Below are 20,491 nucleotides of genomic sequence, written 5' to 3' on the forward strand. Positions count from 1 at the left end.
CTCCAAGTCCTGCACTACCTCAGCACTAAGAATGAGGTTTATTTTTTTTCATACTGTATAATTTATTGCAGAAGTGCCTTTTCACATCCCATTTGAAATTCTGCTGCTGAATTGTTGGGTCATAGAGACCCCTCAGATGAACATCCCTACCCTGTGCTGGCACCTAAGAGCTGGGAGTGGTGGGGCTTTACCTTCAAGGGCCCTTGGTGTGAGATACCATCTGGGTGCATATCCCTAAGCAGCCTCTTGATTAATCAAATTCTCCCTTGTCTCTGTTCTTTCCTTTTTTTTTTCCTTTTTCTTTTTTCCTTGCAAAGCAGTATAGTTTGAGCTCTCTATTTAATCTCTGAAGTCAAAGGTACATGAATAGCAGGCGTCCTGCTGTGGTGTTTCTGCTGAAGCTGCAGATGCTGCTCCCCTGTGCTGCACCTACAGCCCTCCCCCCATCATCCCGTTGCCCTGCTGCATCCTTTGGGTGGGTGCCCCAAGTTATCCTTCCTGTGAATTGTCCTTAACAAATAATTACTGCTTACTCTAGCTTTTTCTCTTAATTAGCCTGTAGAGAAATCATGGTGCCAAGGATAGTGGTGGGGGATGAGAGTATTTTTAGCTGGGTTCAATGAGAAACAGGAAACAAAATAATGTCAAGTCCCGTTTCAGTCCCAAATGAAATGTCTTTGCACCATAATGGAGAGCTGTGGAAATTTAGTGTGTACCGTGAAAGAAAAGAGCAGTGTTTGTGTTTTACAAGAGAGGGAAATGAGGCAGGATGGAGGAGCTGGTTGTCACACCAGTCACACATGAAGTGCATGGCACATTTGGGTCCGTGGTGGATGAAACAGCTGGACACAAAGAGCAACTCAAGGGTATTTTGGGACAGATTTTATGTTCTTGTCCCCAGTACACCAGCAGCAATACTGGAACTCAGCAAGGCTTTCTTGCACTGCATGAAGAGAGCCTACAGGAAAGATGGAGAGAGGCTGTTGGAGTGACAGGACACAGAGGGATGGCTTCAAACTGACAGAGAGTAGATTTAGATTAGATATTAGGAAAAAAGCAGGTGCTGAGGCCCTGACACAGGTTACACAGTGAATTTGTGTCTGGCCCATCCCTGGAAGTGTCCAGTGCCAGGTTGGATGAGGCTTGGAGCAGCCTTGGACTGTGGAAGGTGTCCCTGCCCATGGCAAGGGGGTAACTGGAAGATCCCTTCCCACCCAAAGCACGCTGTGATCCTGTGGTGTGAGACCTGGGGTTAGCAGAAGGGGCTGATGTCAGGGTCACTGACAGCAGGGAAGATTAGAGCACAGCGTTGGTAAATCCCAAAGCTGTCCTGATCAGGGCCAGTCCCAACTGTCCTTGCTGCTCGTGGAGGTAAACAGACCGGCCGGGCTCATGTTCATTTCAAAACAATTTACTTGTCATGTCTTGAAAGTACCTGTCCTCTGTTTGCTTTGTAATAACAAACCCCTCCCTGTCCTGCTCCTGCCTGCTAGGGCTCAGCCAGGTCCCCTGGGTGGTAAATGCAGCTGTGCAAGTGCTTGCAGCATCTTTGCACCCTGGGAGTCAGCAGGCTGCTCTTCCCACCCCCATTGCTGGCTTCTTGTCATCCCTCACTCACTGCACTTCAAGGGGGAATAACCACAGGTGGAGTGGGGCCACTTGGAAAGGGAATTTTTGGAGATCTGTGGCAGCATTGCTGGTGCAGAGCATCCAACAGGGTGATAGTCTGGGAGTGATTGCAAAAAAAATGCACTTCAAGCCTCAGAAAGGAGGCTGGTGGCTGGCCAGTAGCTCCCAAAAATTCCTGTCTGGGGAGGTGCTTGGTATTTTTGGGCTGGTTCCCTAAGGCAGGCGTTCTCCTGGTGAATTGATTCAAGCTGCCTCATCAGCTGCTGGAAGGAGCTAAAAGCTGGGGATGGATTTGAGAGGAGGGTTGAGCTGGTGGGCTGGGCTCAATGCTGCTTGTACAAAGCAAAGCTTGGAGGGTCTGGATTCCCCCTGTCCTGGGCTGGGCATTCCTGCTGCTCTGACTTTTGCCAGTGTGGTGGGGTCACACAGGGAGCCCATGCCTGCACACAGCAGCATCCCTGGGCAGGGTGAGACCTTTGGTGGGTGCTGTGGTGCCTGTGCTGCATCGTGGTCCTTGCTGGGACAGCTGCTGGGAGCCCAGTGCAAAACCTGGGTCTGTCTAGGTATTACACTTGCTTTCCTAAGTGCAGTGGGAAATTATGTGGGATAACACGGCATGGACATCCTTGTAGCCTGAAAAATGGATATAGGGTTTGCAAGGGCATCTGGGAGGAAACTGTTTTGTGGAGAAATTATTGCCTGTGATGGTGATGAGGTCCTGGCACAGGTTGCCAGAGCAGCTGTGGCTGCCCCTGGATCCCTGGGAGTGTCCAAGGCCAGGTTGGATGGAGCTTGGAGAACCTGGGACAATGGAAGGTGTCCCTGCCCATGACATGAATGAGATAACATTTAAGGTCTCTTCCAACCCAAACCATTCCATGATTCTGTGATCTTCTCAAGGTGTGAGAGCTGCCTTAGATGATGCTCTTTGCGTGTTAACCCATCCCAACCAGCAGGATACCCAAGGCTGGAAAGGATTGTTCCCTTTGGTTTTAGCAACAGGAGCCCACAGAAAATTTGCTTTTGACAATGCAGAAGGTGGCTGATATTGCAAAAAGCATGTTGCTTCCCCATTCCTATCTCATCTTCCAGAGATGTTGAATTTGGGATTCACCAGAGGCTCTCCTGTCCCTATTCTTGTTGCACAGAAGAGGTTCATTTCCAAAAAAGGGGAAAGCTGTGATGAAGGGAAGCAGTTGGTTGGGGTGGAGGTGAGAATCCTTAAGGATGGGAACCTCACGAGGTTTAACAAGGCCAAGTGCTTCACCTGGGTCAGGGCAGCCCCTGGGATCAACCCAGGCTGGGGCTGGGCAGAGGGAGCAGCCCTGGGAGAAGGAGCTGGGGGTGCTGTGGGTGAGAGCTGGGCCTGCCCCAGCCTGAACCCCCTGCCCTGGGCTGATCCCCAGCGTGGGCAACAGGGCAGGGGGATCCTGCCCCTGTGCCCCTGGGCTCAGGTGAGAGCCCACCTGCAGAGCTGCCCCAGCCCCGGCTCCAGCAGCACAAGGAGCTGGAGCTGCTGCAGCCAGTGCAGAGGAGGCCACGGAGCTGCTGCCAGGGCTGGAGCCCCTCTGCTCTGGAGCCAGCCTGGCACAGCTGGGGCTGCTCAGCTGCACCAGAGAAGCTCCAGGGACACCTCAGAGCCCCTGCCAGGGCCTCCAGGGGCTCCAGGAGAGCTGCACAGCCCCTGGGGACAAGGCAGGCAGGGACAGCACCCAGGCAATGGCTCCCACTGCCAGAGGGCAGGCACAGATTCTGGCACATTGGGAATTAGGAATTGCTGGCTGGGAGGGTGGGCAGGCCCTGGCCCAGGGTGCCCAGAGCAGCTGTGGCTGCCCCTGGATCCCTGGCAGTGTCCCAGGCCAGGCTGGATGGGGCTTGGAGCAACCTCATCAAGTGGGAGGTGTTACTGTTCCTGACAGGGGGTTGGACTGGATGACCTTTAAAGGTTTGTTCCAACCCAGACTGTTCTGTGATCCTGTGATTCCCAGGAGGAGAGGACCAGCTGGCTCCTCCTAGCATAAAATCCATCCGGGAGTGGCAGCTCCAGTGTTTTGGCTGGTGGCCAAGGTATGTTCTCTGAATGCTGCTACAAGCTGGTGTAGAGGCACAAAAATGCTTTTTGCCAGTGAGCCACGGGCGTGATTTAATGGGGATTAAGCGGCCTCCGTGCCTGCCCTGCTGCTGACCGGGGTGCGCTGCTCCCGCCCAGTCCCTCCCACGGGCAGCCACCAGTGGGATGGATTACTTCAGCAGGTTGACATCTCAACTTAGAGTTGGATGTGTCTTTTAGGATTACAGAGCTTTTCACAGCCCAAGTGCCCATTATATTGCCTGGGTGCCTGTAAAGAAAAGATTTTGTCCCGATAATGGTTTCCCTTTGGTTATTTTCAAAGGATGATGCGTGGCGGCGGGCGCGGGTGCACGAGTGACTGTGTATGGATGAGCTCGTGGTTGTGGTGCTTTTATTTAGGATGTGGGCTGTGCTCTCTGCCTGCATGGAGAGTTTTGTACCCTGGCTGCTGCTTCCATGGCATCGTGGCTCATCCCTTGGGGTGCCAGAAGGGCTGGGCACAAAACCAGGTGTTAGTTGCTTGAGGATTGCAGCCTGCCAGGTGAATGGCAGGAGGGCACACACAGGTGCATGGTGCACATGTGCAAGCTCATCTGGCAGGAAAACATCCTTGGTTCATATCTTCCAGCAAGATCCCTGCAGCCATCATGTCCTGCCCAGCTACCAGAGCGATGCTGTGTGCTCTCCAAGGAGAAACAGCGCAGCTCTGAAGAGAGGAGCGTGTGTGAAATGCTCTTTCCTCAGATATTCATAATAGTTGTTCAATATTTTTACCTGCCAACATTTTCCTTGTGAAGGTGAAAAACAACAAGGGTAGCATGTAATGTGGGTTCTCATTCCATTAGCTTATAGTAGAAGCAGGGGAATGTGGAAATCTATTATGTCTGCCTTAAGTCACAGATTGTGGCATGAACCAGTGTAAAATAGGTTATAAAACTCAGGCTGTTCACAATTCAGGGCTTGGTGGTTGGAGGCTTTTTATGGCCTGGTTCAGATTTTATATCTAGAAATGGTGGTGCATTTGCATGTATTGAATTTGTATCAAAATCTGTGAGTGTTCCTTTCTGTTGTTGCTGCAGCCAGTGATGCCCCAGCAGCCTCCTTGCCCTGATATCCCCTGTAGTGGAGCATCCCACCACAGGGTGAGCCCATAAAAACCCACCTCCTCTCACTTGATGTTCAGACAGCACTTTTCTTAGTTGTGTGCTGTTTTTTCCTTTCCTTTTTTGATAGTATCTATCACAAGCCAAAGGTAATGTCTTCCCCCAGGCAAGGAAGCCCATCTGGTGGAAAACCACTCCAACCTCATGCACAGATTTGACACACTAAAGGATTTTATGTTTCTAAAGGTGATGTGGCTTTGGTTTTGTTTAAAGAGAAGAAAAGGAAAAATACTCACTTTCCAACCACAAAGAGTTGCTTATTGCAGGGAAGCAAGCTACATAATAAATTGTTGTCTGGGTGAGAATAAGGATTTCTGGCTTTCTGGTTACTCCTCTCCCTGTCTTGCGGGATCAAGCTGGTTGTTTTGGGTTGGATTCTGCAGCACTTGTCTGTCCCTCTCTTTTTTTCCCTCCATTTATTTCTGTGTTTGTTTTGATGGCTCTGTTTCAGTGCACCGTGGTGTTTGCCTGCTGTGTTCTGTGCCAGACTCGTGAGTGGCACTGCAGTGTGACAGCTGGTGGGCTCCTGTCCTGTCACTGGGGCTTTTCTGCATCACCAGGTACCAGAAAGCAGACCTGAGACTGGAGGGATGATGAAATACATTAAATGCTCAGCCAGCTGTGGGTGCATCAGTATCTGAAAAGCCCAAGGCTGACTCCAGCAGTAAACACTCATGTGTTTTTCAAAGGTGTTTACATTTTAATTAGAAAAGGGTCAGATCCAGGGTATAATAATTTACATTTCTATGCTTGATGTTTTGATGTCTGGAAAGGTAGTGGTTTTGGAGCAGCAAATCCAAGACAGACGCATGATGCTTTGTGGAGATGCAGCAGTACCTGGGTACAGAGAGTCATGGTTCATCTCTGTTGCTTTTATTTTCCATAGTAACTGTTCCTGCGGGTGGCTGGGTACGAGAGCTGCCTGCCAGCAATAAAGATAAACTGCTCCTCTCATTCTCTGAGATGCTCTCACCGCTTGAGAAAGACGCATTGCTAATTACTTGTTGTTGGAAAAGGGCTGGATGAGGAGAGGCAAAATATTGCTGCAGAAGAGGCTCATTAAAAGGAGATGCTGGAAATCAAACCGTGCTGCTGGCGAGGAGTTCCAGCCCCAAACACAGACAGTCAAAGGTCCTCGTGCCTGTGCTGCTGTCAGAGCGTGAGCTGGTTGTTTGCAGAGTTGAGACACACAGAGAGTTTCACCTGACCCAGAGGTGCTGATAAGAAGCAGATAACAAGTAGAAGGGCTGTCCTGCACTATCTGCTCCTCCCTGCTCTGTATAGTCAAAGCATCTCCCTTGTTTGGGGCTGCAGGGACTTCCTCCTCCTGTGTGTGCCTCAGCAGCTGCTTTGGGAGGCCTGGCTTGGAGTCTCAGTGAGCAGGAAGTGTGAGGGAGGTGATGATGGAGGGTTTGACCGTGAGCTGTTCCTCCCTGCCCAGCCCCAGAGAGGCACTGAGCAGAAGAGGGTGTCACCTCAGCCTGGATATCCACCTCCACCTGCACAGGGGGATGTCCAGCATGGCTGTAGGGGACAGAAAACAGTGGGGTGGGTTTTGGAGCCTGCACAAGAGATGTGAAAGTTGTCATTGGTTGCTCGTGAGAGAGGATGAGATGTCTGGGCCAGGGTTGGGGCCTTTCCCTCTGTCTCCCTGGGCATCAGTTTGGTTTGGTTTTATCATCATCCCATTCAGGCACAGACAAATCTGGGCTGCTGAGCTGTTCCTCAGTTTGTGTCCCAGGTGTCTCAGAGCAGAAGGGACCTGCTGGAGCACAGTCTGTTATAAATACTCAAGGGAGAACAAACACGAGAGGGATGCTGGATGTCCTGTCAAAGAACATTCTGGAAGCAGGTGGCTGCATTGGTACGTGAAGAATTTGCACTGCAGCTGCCTTTTATAGGAAGCATCTCTTGTTCCTAGAGAACTGTGGGATGATAAATCCCATGTGGCAAGACAAAGGCTTTCAGGGATGTCAGGATATCTCTGTAGCCTGTCACAGCCTGTCTCTGCGGCAGCTGGCCTGCGATGGCATTTCTGAGAAATAAATATTCTCTGCATAAAGGATGCTCTGCATTCCTCCTGACTTCACTTTGGAGTCATGGAGGAATGGAGGATTGGCCTGGGATTTTCTTAGTGTTTAACTGAAGGATAATTAAAGAAGACACGTGAGTTTTCAATTAAATACCATCAGTCAGTCAGTCAAGCCTAAACAGCTGAGGCCATGTTGAGTGAAAGATGGGCTGGGCACTTGTCCTTTGTTGGGCTTTGGAGGTGGTTACACCTTTCAATAATTGAATTTCAGTTCAGGTGAGAGGAAGCCCAATGCATGAAGTAGTTCTACCTGAACTCTGTATTTTAGAGATTTTTCCCAATGACCTTACCTAGTTGTTGGCAGTGGGTGTTAGCTCCTGGCTGTGTAGTTGTCAAGAAAATTTGCTTACAACTTTCACCATTTTGGTTGTGTGTGACAGTGTGGTATTTCTGTTTCTGTTGCCTTTGGAAGCCACAACCCTCAAAGAAACTCATCAAGTGTGCAAGAGCACTTTAAGCTCTTAACATCCATCCCATGGAAGCAAAACACTGGCAAAAGCAATCTCTTTATTTTCTTTCCTTTGCTTGTGCTCAGTCACGTTGGGCCGTGCTTAGGAGCAAGGTGTGCTGTCGGTGTCCTAATAGCTGGTCAGGATGTGGGTTTGTCTGGATGAATTGAAGTGAGAACTGGCTTCTTCTTGGGTCGCCCCAGCCCCCTACAGCTCTAGGCTGGTGCAGAGGGGCTGGAAAGCTGGGAAGGGCGCTGGAAATGGTGGTACTGAGGCACCTCCAGTGCTGGGGACAGCTCTGGGCCCTCAGCACAAGAGAGACACCGAGGGGCTGGAGCGTGTCCAGGGCAGGGAACGGAGCTGGGAAGGGGCTGGAGCCCCAGGAGAGGCTGAGGGAGCTGGGAAGGGGCTGGGCCTGGAGCAAAGGAGGCTCAGGGGGGCCCTTGTGGCTCTGCACAGCTCCTGACAGGAGGGGACAGCCGGGGGGGACAGGGACAGGAGCAGAGGGAACGGCCTCAGGCTGGGCATGGGCAGGCTCAGGGTGGATATTGGGGAAAATCCCTCCATGGAAAGGCTTGATCAGAGCTTCCAGCAGAGCTTCGCAGAGCATTGGTGGAGTCCTCATACCTGGAGGGATTTAAAAGCCATGTGGATGTGGCACGTGGGGACATGGGTCAGTGGTGGCCTTGGCAGTGCCAGGGGAATGGTCTTGGAGGGCTTTCCAATCTAAACAATTCCATGATTCAGTGGTTCTGTAAGAATTGTTTTAGGAAGATCTCTTTATGGTTGCAGTTTTGGTGTAATGTTTTTGCCCAGAAGCTTGTTTTGGGGGCTGGAGTCCCTTGGCATGGCTGGGACACAGGTGGGTCTCATCCCAGGCGACAGTCTGTGGGAAGCTGCCCTCTGTTCTGTCTTGGCGCTGCCAGGCTGCTGCAGTCCAGATTTTGGAGAGCTTTTGGCATGGAGGGTAATGGCTGGAGCCTCCTCCCTGGGGAGGATGTGCATGTGGGGCCCTCTCACCCATCCTCCAGTGACCTGATGGAAATGCATCACTGTCCTGCACGTCTGTGGTCTTCACATCACAGACTCACCACTTCTTAAATCATTTTGGTTGCAAGTTCCACTCTTCTGTTGCCTCCCAACCCAAAGCGGGTTTGTTCTCCATTACTGTTCTTCACCTATCAAACTCACCACTTTTTTCCACAAGTTCAACAGGCCTGGAGCACCTTTGGGAAAAAGGGAATGAGCCTACAAGTGTCATAAAAAAATGCTTGTTCTTATTATTTGCTGATGAAGGATAAAACTGTATAATGCTAAAAAACTATATAATCTTGCTAGAGCAAGAACCCCATTTAGATCACCCTTAATAATAGCTATTAATAATAATTATACATTACAGTAATGCTGATAATTACTAAGTTATAATAAGCAGTTTGCACATCTATTGACTTTTTCTGCTGATGATTCCTTCTTTTATGGTCACAGTAACAAGCACAACATGGGCTTTGTTAAATCATAGGGTTTTACAAGGATTTAAGTTGGAATAAATCTTCAAGATCCTATAGTTCTACCCCCTTGCCATGGACATGGACATATTCCACTGCACCAGGTTGCTCCAAGTCTCATCCAACCTGGCCTTGAACACTTTCAGAGATAGGAAAGTTTTGGAAGTTAATTTTCAGACCCCCAAAACTTACAAACTTTGTGCTTTGGCAAAGTAGGGTGGAGGGGGGGAGGAAGTGATAAAAAAGAGCAAATTTGAGATTGATCTCTGTTTGTTGTGATTAAGGAATGTACCTGGTGTCTGGGAATCCTTTGTGGTAGGTGCTGAGCCAACACAGAGCCAAGGGATCACTGCTTCATCAAGAGCTCTCACCAGCATTTGTTTGCTCAGTGTGGGAAGATAGTAAATGCTTTGATGCTCAAGTGTGGGTTTTTCTTTGAAAACCTTTTTTGTATGTGTTTTGAGGGTGAGGTGAGGTGAGAAATTAGCTCCAGGCACAGATCGCCAGGAAGAGCAGGAGTTTTCTTCCTGTGGAGTGATGGTTTCCTTCAGAGAGAGGTGAAACTACCGCAAGATGAATTTGTTTTAGAGTTTCCCAGTAGAGATCCACAAATGTCTCAGATATGTGGTTTGTGTTGTCTGAAATAGACAAAAACCCCTTTGGGCTTGGGTAACGTGTGGCCCGGTGAGATGGAGGATAACCTCTGACCCTGCTCACTCCGTCCTGAGTGATGCCACCTGTGTCATTTGTCTCCTGCCTCGTGCCATCACACCCCTCCAGGACTCACGGGAGCCTCCTATTCCCTCAGCTCCTTCTTTAGCACTTCCTGTTTGATAATTGGTGCTTTCCTTTTTGTAATTGGTGCTAATTAGTGAGAAGGGGAGAAGCATGCCCTCCTCCAGGGCTCCACACTCTCTGGGGCTCCTTCTTTTTTTCTTCCTTCACTTTCTTCTTTTTTCTTTGTCCTTTTTAATATGGCGTATGATTTTTGTTCAGGAGCTAATGTGTGATATTGGTCTACATAATGAGCCTTTTTGACAGTCTGGGCACATTTGGGAATAATTCCTTGAGCAGATGAAATCCTTAGGCCAGAACTGCTCATTCTTGGCAGTTTCCAAATGGTGCCACAATTGTTCAGAGGTGACAGAGGAGAAAATAGTTCAGGAGCTAGAAACTACATGAGCTGGGAGCAGATTTTTTTTTCCCTCCCCTTCCCTTCTGGATGGCATGTGACTCACTCTGGATTTGCTTAGCGATCTTATGCTTGTCTCAAAGCAGACTGTAACTACCCATATTCCTGGTGAAGGAGAGGGTGAGGGATGAAGCTGTTGTGTCCTGCCGTGTGCTGGCAGCTCTCATGTCTCCTCCCTCCCAGCTGCAGGAAGGGAGAAATATAAGGTTGACCACAAGACATTGGGCCACAGCCTGTTTTTTTCCAAACATAGAATTTTTAAATACCCTGAGCTGGAGGGGACCCCAAGGATCACCCAGCCCAGCCCCTGCCCTGCACAGACCCCAGCAATCCCACCCTGGGCATCCCTGGCAGCGCTGTCCAAAGGCTCCTGGAGCTCTGGCAGCCTCGGGGCTGTGCCCATCCCTGGGGAGCCTGGGCAGGGCCAGCACCCTCTGGGGAAGAGCCTTTCCCTGAGATCCCACCCAAACCTCCCTAGCACAGCTCCAGCCATGCCCTGGGTCCTGTCCCTGTCACAGGGAGCAGAGCCCAGTGCTATGCCCAGCCCAGGAGCTGCTGATTTCCTTTCTTTACTCTGTTAGTCATTGAGCCCTGGAGAAGTAGGAAGGAGAAGAGGATTATAAATCCTCTACATCTCCTATAGAGGCAATTTTCTTCAGTGAGAGGTTTTAAAAGTGAATTCTGTTGTGATCTCTGTCTCACCTCCTCACTGGACCGTTTACACTCGCATCATTAGCTAAGCATTATTTACTGCCACTGCCCTAGAGAAGCTTTTCAGTTATCATCCTCTTCCTCAGACATGTCCATTACCCCCAGCTTCTCACCCATATCCAGAACAACTAGTGCTTTGGATTTATTAAATAAAGCATTTTAGTGTCACATTTTTTTCCTCTCATGCATATGTCTGGAGATTTTCAGTAATTTGGGTTTTAAGCAGGAGGCCAGGAAATATGTCTGTTGTCCTTAAATGCAGGAATATTGCATAAATGGAACATTTTTTGCATGCCTGGAAGCCCTAAAAGCAACCACCTAGGATTATTAGAAATTGTATTGTAAATGCAGATGCACAGCAAAAAAAAAAAATCCTGCACGTGGCAACCGATAGGCTTTGTCTGCTTGGGTTTTTTATAATTACTGGGAAATAATTCCTCGCTGTCCTTTTTATTCCACTTCCTCAGGCTCCCTGTGTTCCTGGCGTGCCCCCTGAAGGGATGGAGAGCTCCTCGGTGGCATCGGCCTCCTCGGAGGCGGGGAGCAGCCGCTCCCAGGAGATCGAGGAGCTGGAGCGCTTCATCGACAGCTACGTGCTGGAGTACCAGGTGCAGGGGCTGCTCACCGACAAGACCGAGGGCGACGGCGAGAGCGAGAAAACGCAGTCCCACGTCTCACAGGTGGGTGAGAGGGACCTCCTCCCTCTCACCGTGGGCTGGGAGAGGGGCTGGGTGCTCATAGAGTGTGTTCTCAGCTGACGTCGCTTTTTCAGGGCTTGGATGGTGGAGCAAGATGTGATGGAATGCTGGGTTTGGGGCAGCTCGCTTGTCTGGGGATGCATTGGAGGTTTCCAAGCTGCAGGTAGCAGTCTCCTGATGCTGGATTTGGTTTTTTATGGTCTCAAGGTGCATTGAAACACATTGAAAGTGTTCCAGGCCAGGTTGGACAGGGCTTGGAGCAGATTGGCAGAGTGGAAGGTGTCTCTGCCCATGGCAGGGGGTGGAATGGGATGGGGTTTAAGGTCCCTTCCAAGCCAAACTGTTCCATGATTCTACATGTGAAGGATCCCATCTTTATCTGGTATCAGCAGTGTTTGATCTGATCTGTCTGAACTCTGCAGGTTTGCTGGAGCTGAGGATCTGACCCAGAGCTCTGGACCTGTTTTATGTAATCTCAATGTAAAGAAATTACCAAACAAAGGAACCTTTTTAACAATAGATTTTGGTGAAGAGGTCTTTTACAATTTGAGGATCAAAGCCCTTAGAAAGGGGAGAAAATATATTTAAAAATCTAGTGATTTTATTAACCCAAGGCTGGAAGGTGTCTGTGTTTGAAGTGACGCTTTGGAGGGGCTTCAGGTCAAACAGGCAAGTTCTGCTTATTAATGTGTCAAGCTCAAAAGTAGTATTGAATCAGAAATAAAATAATAGACAAAGTTTTGTAACCTCTTCCAGCCTTTCCACTGCTCTGCCAGTAAGCTCAGGCTCCCTCTGCATCTTAAGGACAAAAATTTCTAATTCTCATGGCATACCATGTACGTTTTTTGCATTAAGATCCTTGATTGCAACAACAAAATCCATCTTCCAGTTGTGGAAATGGCATTTTAGCTTTCCGTCCTGGCTTGCCCTGGAAGAAAGGAGCTGCTGGATTTTTAATGTCAGTTCTGAGAGTGTTCTCTTTCAAGATGGCTGGGTTTTATTTTAAAGGAAAAATTTGTAATAATGAAAGATCTGAACATTAAACCTTTTAATTAAGCCAGTTACAGAGACAACTCAAATGAAGCAGCTAAATGAGGTTGTACCCCAGACTACTGATGCAGAAGTTTAATTAGGATTTATTGTGGAACTCCATCAAAATGCAACATTTTGTATTTCTGGGGCTGTATACTGGACAGAAAGTGAAGATCGGCTTTTACTTTAGGTCACTTGCATTTATCAAGCCATGTCTTAATGGATGCACTAAGAAGGAATTATCCCAGGTCTCACAAAGGTTTTTTTCATTTTTCCACCTTTAAGAAATAATCAGGAGTTTTTATTTCTGATTTTCTCTTCCTGATCAGTTCTTAGCAAAGCAGGGAATAAACATATCCTGCACATATCCTGCAGCTGACTGGAGTAACCCTGGTGGAAGCCAGCCTGATGGAAGGTGGCACGTTCCCTCATTAATGAGAGCTAGAGGGAGAAAGATGGATTTAAGGGAAAGGCACTCAGCTGAGACCAAGGAAATTGTTTTTAACTGCAAGGCTCTGCCAGAAACTAAATCTTTAATGCTGGGCAAGTTACTTAATCTCTCTGCAGTTTGTTTCCTTATGGCTGTGATGTTTTCCCTGCCTGAGAGTGGATAAATCCATTCAGCCATGTGTGTGTGAGTTGCTTGGATGGTACCACATCCCTGGACAGCTGCTCTCCTTGCTGTGGGAAGGAAGGAAAAAAATGGATTCAGGGAAGCTGAACCCATTGCCACTTCAGAGAATCCCAAAATTTGGATGTTCCCATGATGGGGATGTCCCCAGCCTTGCTCCCACCAGGAAAAAAGAGGAAAATCAGAGGGAAAAGGTGATTTTATTTTGCTGTGGAGATAATGAGTGAGCCTGTACTTTGAGAGACCTTCCCAGGAATGTGGTTGCACTCAAAATTGTTAGAGCAGATAGGGATACGTCTGATAAATAAAAGACTCTCAAGAGTGATGGGGTCATGAGATGCCCAGGAGCCTCAGCAGAAGTGGCAGGAGAGTGATGGGCAGCTCTTTAATGAGGGGAGACTGAAATCCCCCCATCTGTGAGCTTGGATGGGCTCTCTGATGAGGGCAGGGATCGTGGGCAGTTGTAGTGAAGACTCTTATTTTGTGGTCTCATCCATACCTGTCAGGGAGCTCTGAGGTGATTGTTTGCATGGAAATGACTTTTCATTTTCCTGGCACATCATCCTTGGTGATGGTACTAAGCCTTGAGTGTCTCTGGAGCAGCCAGGTGCTTCCAGCATGGAAGACCTCAGAAGTGGGGCTGGTCAGTCTCTACTCTGTTGAAGGAGTGACAAAAATGACTTTGTAATTAAGCAGCATCTTTGATGTTTGTCTAGTGAAAATTGGTTTTGGGCTTTTTTTTTTTCACCAGTATGATACAGCCCTACATTTCTTTAGGGGAAAAAAATAAGGCAACAAATGGCACAAAATTCAGTTATTTTTGTGGAGGCACCTTGCTGCCCAACCTTGGGGCAAGCTGGCCTAAGAGTCTGCTAATTTTCTGTGGCCACCTATGGCAATGGCCAAACTACAGGCAATGGCCTATAGCTTCCATACTCATTTTCTGTTCTGTTTAAAATGAAAACACAGGGTGTTGGCTGCCCAGGGCATGTATCTGTCCTTGAAGCAAGTAGAGTTGGGAACAAGGGTTGGGAAAAGCAGAAATTTTCCAGCTTTCCATGGAAATGAGTGATAAGTCACCCTAGCGTGTATCACACACCTGGGGTTCCAAGCAGTGTCAGAGTCAGCAGGGAGGTATTGGGGCTGGATTTTGTTGCAAAGCACCATATCAAATGCTTCCCTACAGTTGTTGCTGCTTCCTCCCTGTGCCCACTGTCAGCGGGTGGAGCATTTCCAAGCCAAAGCCTTTGGGATCATCCTCAAAAAGGAGGGGGTGCCACACGTGTGCAGCAATGCCCGCGGCCGGACGGTGTTTTCTGTGCACTGTGGACTGACACAGCAGTTTTGCCCAGCCCAGCTATTATTTTACACAATCCCTTTTTTTATCCCTTTTGCAGTGGACGGCGGATTGTAGCGAGCAGCTTGATGGCAGCTGTTCCCCATCCCGAGGGAAGGGCTCGTCGTCCCACGAACATAACCAGGTAGGGTTTGTGTTTAGTTCCTCCTCCACAGAGCTTTGCCTTTATTTCTTGCACTGCCTCGCCTGGGAGGTGCTGCCAGCTGTCCCTCTCCCATGGAAGGGGAGATGTGTCCCTCTGCTTGGCATCTGAAAGCTCATTCCTGCCCAAACCATGGGAGGTGGGCAACATCCTGATGTGCGGATGGATGCTTTCATCAGGAGCTTAAAGGGGAAAAAATAAGGCGTGTCACATTTATTCCAGAAGACTTTCTTATTGTCACCTGTGTGAGGAAGCTGTTAGGAGCATCAGAGCTGACTTGGAAGGATGAGATGTGGCTGGAATGAGGGGTCTTTGTGTGTAGCTGGGCTGTTGTCAGGAAAGTAACACCCATGTTACTTTGGGTGTTGTGTGCTGCAGCACAAGGATGGTGTTGGAGGGAAGAGCATTACAGAGCTGAGAGGGTGAGCTGGCAGAAGAAGCAAAGTTGCACGTGCTGAGAGCCTGTGTGCAGACAGGAGCCAGGTGTGAGTCAATTTTGGTGCCTTAACATGGTGTGAACACAAGTGAGGAGTGTTTACCAGGCACTGCTGGAGGTGGCTGTCCCTCCTCATGTGAGTACCCCCATGGAAGAGAGTTTGGTTGGATGGGGGCTTGTGTTTGATCATCCTCATCTGGTTGACAAGCTGCTGTGTCACCATGAGACCGTCAGCTCTGTGAGAGCAGCACTTGCTTGAGGAGATTTAGGCATCTGGGAGAAGGGGAAACAGCATTTCCAATTGCTATGGCTGATGGATGTCCCACCCAGAGAAGTGGCTTCAAGTTGGTGGCTTTCATTCTCTTGCTCTGCTTAAAGTCCTCCAGATGCAGTCTTGTGTGTGGATCCATGAGGGGGAATTTGGGAGCCCCTTGCAGGGTGTAAAGGAGGCTGTGCCAGTCTGAGCAGGGCAGGTTGCAGCTCTCATTTTGGGCACAGCTTTCTCCCGTGGAGCCATGCTGGAATTCTTGGCTGAGGGATGGGGGCTGAGGCATCCCATCCCTGCCCTGGCCCTGGGATGCTGGTAGCACCTCTACCAACACCTGCACCCAGCAAAGGCAGGCTGTTGTTTTGTAGGAGGCCGTGTGCTGGGCAGAGGCACTGCTTTGGATGAGCTCCTGAAGGTGCCAGATGGAATTGTGTATTTGATTTATTACAGCTGCGATCTGCTTCAAAATATTCAGCAGCAAAACCTCATCCAGGGTCCCTCCCAGCACTGCAGACAGCTGCTGGATGTTCACTTGGGAGGCTGGCTGCTTCCATCGGGCTTCCTTGGGTGGATCAGGGGCTTTCCTTAGGGAAGGAAGGTCCCTGGCCCTTCTCCCAAGGGCTCTGCTGATGTGCCAGTGGCTGGTGGGGACAACAGGAGGATGCAGGAGTCATGCATGGGTGTTACTTTCCTGACAACCTCCATCTGCCTGGTGCCTTGCACTCTTTTGTTTCAGCTTACATGGTTTGTTTTTTTTTTTTTTTTTTGTTTTCTTGCTATATTTTTTTCCCTGGGAATTAAATGTGTTTGATCTCCTCCTACAGGGAGCTCCTTTCCTACACACAAACACCACTCGCTCATGCCCAAGCTGCTTACCCTGTGTTTGGGCTCTCTCCCAGCCTGCAGCAGAGCTAGTAATTATCTCTCTCCATGTTTGGCTTCCTTTAACTGTGAGTAACAAATTTTCCTTGGCACCAAAGAGGAGCTGCAAGCTATTGTTCCTCTGTCCAGGCAAGCATTTCTCTCACTGCCGCTGATATATGAGTTAAACACTGCTGGTGAGGACCAAGTGCAGCTTCTTACCATTCCTGGCTGTTTTCACAAAAAAATCTTTTGATATTAAAAAAAAAAAAAAAAAAAAAAAAAAAAAAAACACCAATTACTATGATGCTTGTCCTGAATTAAAATTATCAATCACTTTTCAAACCTGCTAAGGAAGAAGCTAACTAATTATTTCCCAATGGAGGAAGAGGTTGTGTTTTGGGGGTGGTTTTTTTTTGTTTGGTTTGGTTTCAGTTTTTTTTTGTTGTTTGTTTGTTTGTTTTGGGTTTGGTTTTTTTTTGTGATGGAGGTATTTTGTTGCAATTTTTTATGTATTTGAGAGACTTGGGCAGGAAATGGAATTCCTAATTTTCCTATTGTGTTTCCAGCTGAGATCTCTGCATTGCCAGTCGTACTTGAAAAATACTTGGATGTGAGATTTCTGCTGGCTTCAGCTAATGTGAAAATGTGGGTTATATATCAGTGACCATGGTATGCCTCACGTGGCCATCAGAAAGGGCATTTATATGGAAATCTGGGTTAGTCCTAGAAATATATTCAGTATGTGGTTCATTTTCTGTGAAGACAGAGTAGTCCAGTCTTGCTTTTTCAGAAGTAATTGGCTTCCTAAAGGTTATGGGGAAACCTAGAGAGAAGATGACTTTCCCATGCCTGAAAAATCCCTCTATGCATCCCTGAGTACTTTGAAATTCTGGGTTATATGATCCAGCAAGGTAAAGAAAAATAAAAGAAAGATTTTTTTTTGTGTGTGTGTGTGTGTTATGCATTTTTATATAGGATCTGTGTACATAAGCATCTACTGGTTGTTGTACAAGTGAGGAGGTTAGAGCAATTTCTGAATAATATACAATACAAGGGTAAAAATGAAGTGTTTTTACCCTTCATTTTAAAGTGTTTTCACCTTCATTAAAAATGAAGGTAAAAACAGTCCAGGATATTCCTAAATTGCTGGTTTCTGATGTTGTTGGGTGTCTCTGGAAAAGAGCACCCAGACTTGTCCTGCTCTTGCACTACTTGGTGAGACCTGTATTAGCAGCTGTGTGAGACAGTGTCAGTTCCCACAGGCTGGCAGAAAGGCATCCCATAAAAAGCAGTGGCTTAAAAAGAGGGAAAATTCCCCCTGAAACCTCCTGGTCTTTCCAGTTCTTGGGCGGGTGACTGTGAGAAGATGGTCTGCTCATGGAGGAATCTCATGAGATACATTTTGTGAACTCGTGTGCTGAGAAAATCCTGGTCTCACAATTACATTCAGCTCATCTGTAATTCTTGTTTCCTGCAGGGATCTCTCTGTTTGCTGCATGGTGTGGCCATGTTCCACTAAACCCCTGAAAGTTTGCCAGGTCTCACCACGTGTGAGCCTCTGGGGCAAAGACCAGGTACTCAAAATATTCTTTGAGCACCTTACTGCCTCTGCAAAGAGGAAGGTTTAGATAATGGAATAATTTTAAACTCTTTTATGTTTGGAATTTTTTTTTTCTTCCCCAAAAAGAGCCAGTGGGAAGTTTTTATATAATACTTTATTTGCATTCCCCTTGTGAGGCTGTGGCAAGTAGGAAGCTCTTTGATATATTTCTGAGAGCAATTCATTAAGTAAAAAAATCTGGTATGGTGCATATTGAGGGATCCAGCAAAGCTCTTGGTACATGAAAGGCCTGGCAGGAACTGCATCCCAGGCTCCCCTTATGTAAAAGGCATTAACACAAACCAGAACAACTCTGCGGGTTTGTGCAGGAGAGGGAGAGCTGAAAATCCTCCTTCCTGGCCAAGTCCCTCCCTCCCCCATGGTGGCTGGCTGTCACCCATCAGCACCAAGGAAAAACCTGTGTTTTTGGCAGGAAACAGGACGTGCTTGCATCCCACTGCTTGTGTCCATGCCCCACCAGGTGCAGCAGGAGCTCGGCACAGGGTCTGAGCCCTCAGAGGCTTCTGCAGGTGATGGTTGTGTTGCTGATCTGCTGAGCAGTGAAGGAGCAGGCAGGGTGTGCAGATCACACCTGATGATCCCACACCTTGCTTGTAGCACCCTTGTCCTGTCCTCCCTGAGGAGCTGGTGGTGAAGGAGATGACTTTCCCTCCTGTTAAACCAGCAGGAACAGCAGCACATGGTGGCAGGGTGGGGTGGTGGGTTTGCACTCTTGGGCCTTGGCTGGAGTTCAGACTGCCTGGAGTAAAGAGCATCCCTAACTGTGCCAGCATAAGATTCTGACAAGGAGGGACATGGGGGAATGGCTTCCCACTGAGAAGGACAGGGTTAGGTGGGATATTGGGAAGGAATTCTTGGCTGTGAGGGTGGGGAGACCCTTGCACAGGGTGCCCAGAGCAGCTGTGGCTGCCCCTGGGTCCCTGGAAGCATCCAAGGCCAGGCTGGACAGAGCTTGGAACAGCCTCATCTAGTGGAAGGTGTCCCTGCCCATGGCAGGGGATGGAATGAGATGAGCTTTAAGGTCTTGTCATTCCGTGTCCATGTCCTGCAGTCACGGCTGGAAAAGCTGCCAAAGCAAAGGCAATAGGAGGTGAGGGGCAATGTGTGAAGGCTGTCTCTTGTGTAACAGCAGATTGCAGTGCACAGAGGAGCTCAGTTTTAGTGGAGAGTGGGAAAATCAAATTATCTGTGCAGATTTTTTCTTTCACAGTTCCAGAAAATTTTCTTTTTCAGGCATCAGTGCTGCTTGACTTCCTGGGATCAGCCTCCAGGAGATCCTGCCTGGTGGATGCTGCAGAAGCAGGTGGGAAGGGATCATGGTCTGGGACAGGGGACATGTCACTGGGTCCAGATTAACTGAAGTTAGCAGTGAAGTTGTCCTGCTGGCTTAAATCCAGTGACATCAGCAGGCAGCTTGTAATGCCCCAAATTCTTGGCTGACCAGATAGGGCTGGAGAGACAGTGGATTGGCAGGGTCTCCTGACTAAATTCGAATTCATTTTCCCTGGACTGGTGGATAGCCTGTGTCTCACTTGAGTTGCCTGTCCTTGGGTCCAGATCTGAAAGAAAACAAGAGGGATGACTCTGGAAAGCCTTTTAGAAATTACAGAATGTTAAGGGGATAGAATGGAGGTTAAAAATCACCCACCTGCCATAGGCAGGGATGCCTTCCACTGTAACAGGTTGCTCAGGGCCTTATGTGCTATGAGCACTGCCAGGCTTGGTGCATCCACAGCCTCTCTGGGCAGCCTCAGCCAGTCTCACCACCCTCACAGTGAAAACATTCTTCCTAATATCCTGTCTAAATTTCCCCTCTGTCAATTTGTACCCATTACTCCCTGTCCTGTCACTATAGTTGTTGATGCAGAGTCCCTCTCCAGCTTCCCTTTAGACTTTCTTCAGATACTGGAAGGTGCTGTGAGGTCTGCACACAACCTTCTCTTCTCCAGGCTAAACAGTCCCAACTTTCTCAGCCTGTCTTTACAGGTGAGGTGCTCCAGTCCTTTTATCACCCTCATGGTCTCCTTTGGACTTGTTCCAACAGTTCCATGTTTGGGGAATACATTTGGGGCTCTCCATCTTATTGGCCTGCTCATATTGTAGGCCAGGGCCAGTTTGTACAATGAACTCAGCTGAGGTTGTCCACCATGCCGAGGATGTGTTGTGGCAGGTGGATGCTGGCTGATGCTGCAGACACTCATTTTGTGTTTCCAAAAGAGAAGGAGAAAGCAAGAAGGAGAAAGCAAGAGAAGGAGAAAGCAGAAGACTGGCTTTGCCAGTGAGTGCATGTTGATGCATGCCTGCCTAGGACTTCAGGTGGAGTGACCTGCCCATGGGCAAAGAGCAGCTCTGAGAAAACCACTCACTTTTCTGCCTGTAATTGCTGGGTGATGCCTCCTCATTTAGTGGATGCAGCCCTGTTCAGTTATGGTTGAAGAGGACTGCTGAGAAAGAAATCAAGTCCTTCAGCTAATGTGTAGGTGTAACTTTCCCTGGGACTTGGGTTTGGGCTTGGCCTCATGGAGCAGCAGTGCCTCATGTGAAGCAGACACCTGCTTGGGTCTCAGGAGGGAGATGTTTCACTGCCTGCTCTGGAGAATTGCTGCTGCTCACTGAGGGTGGGAGGAGGT

General features: G+C 48.6%; 1 protein-coding gene across 2 annotated transcripts in view; it reads left to right on the forward strand.

Annotated features, from left to right (window-relative positions):
- CTIF (cap binding complex dependent translation initiation factor) overlaps nucleotides 1–20,491 on the forward strand; it is a 146,894-nt gene that overhangs the window by 15,089 nt on the left and 111,314 nt on the right. For both annotated transcript variants that reach the window (XM_058044210.1, XM_058044211.1), the window contains exons 2-3: nucleotides 11,280–11,492; nucleotides 14,571–14,654. In XM_058044210.1, the coding sequence (XP_057900193.1) occupies nucleotides 11,313–11,492; nucleotides 14,571–14,654 (264 nt within the window). In that variant the 5' untranslated portion in view covers nucleotides 11,280–11,312. The remainder of the gene's footprint in view (nucleotides 1–11,279; nucleotides 11,493–14,570; nucleotides 14,655–20,491) is intronic.

Source organism: Melospiza georgiana, chromosome Z (assembly GCF_028018845.1).
Source record: "Melospiza georgiana isolate bMelGeo1 chromosome Z, bMelGeo1.pri, whole genome shotgun sequence".
Classification (NCBI taxonomy): domain Eukaryota; kingdom Metazoa; phylum Chordata; class Aves; order Passeriformes; family Passerellidae; genus Melospiza; species Melospiza georgiana.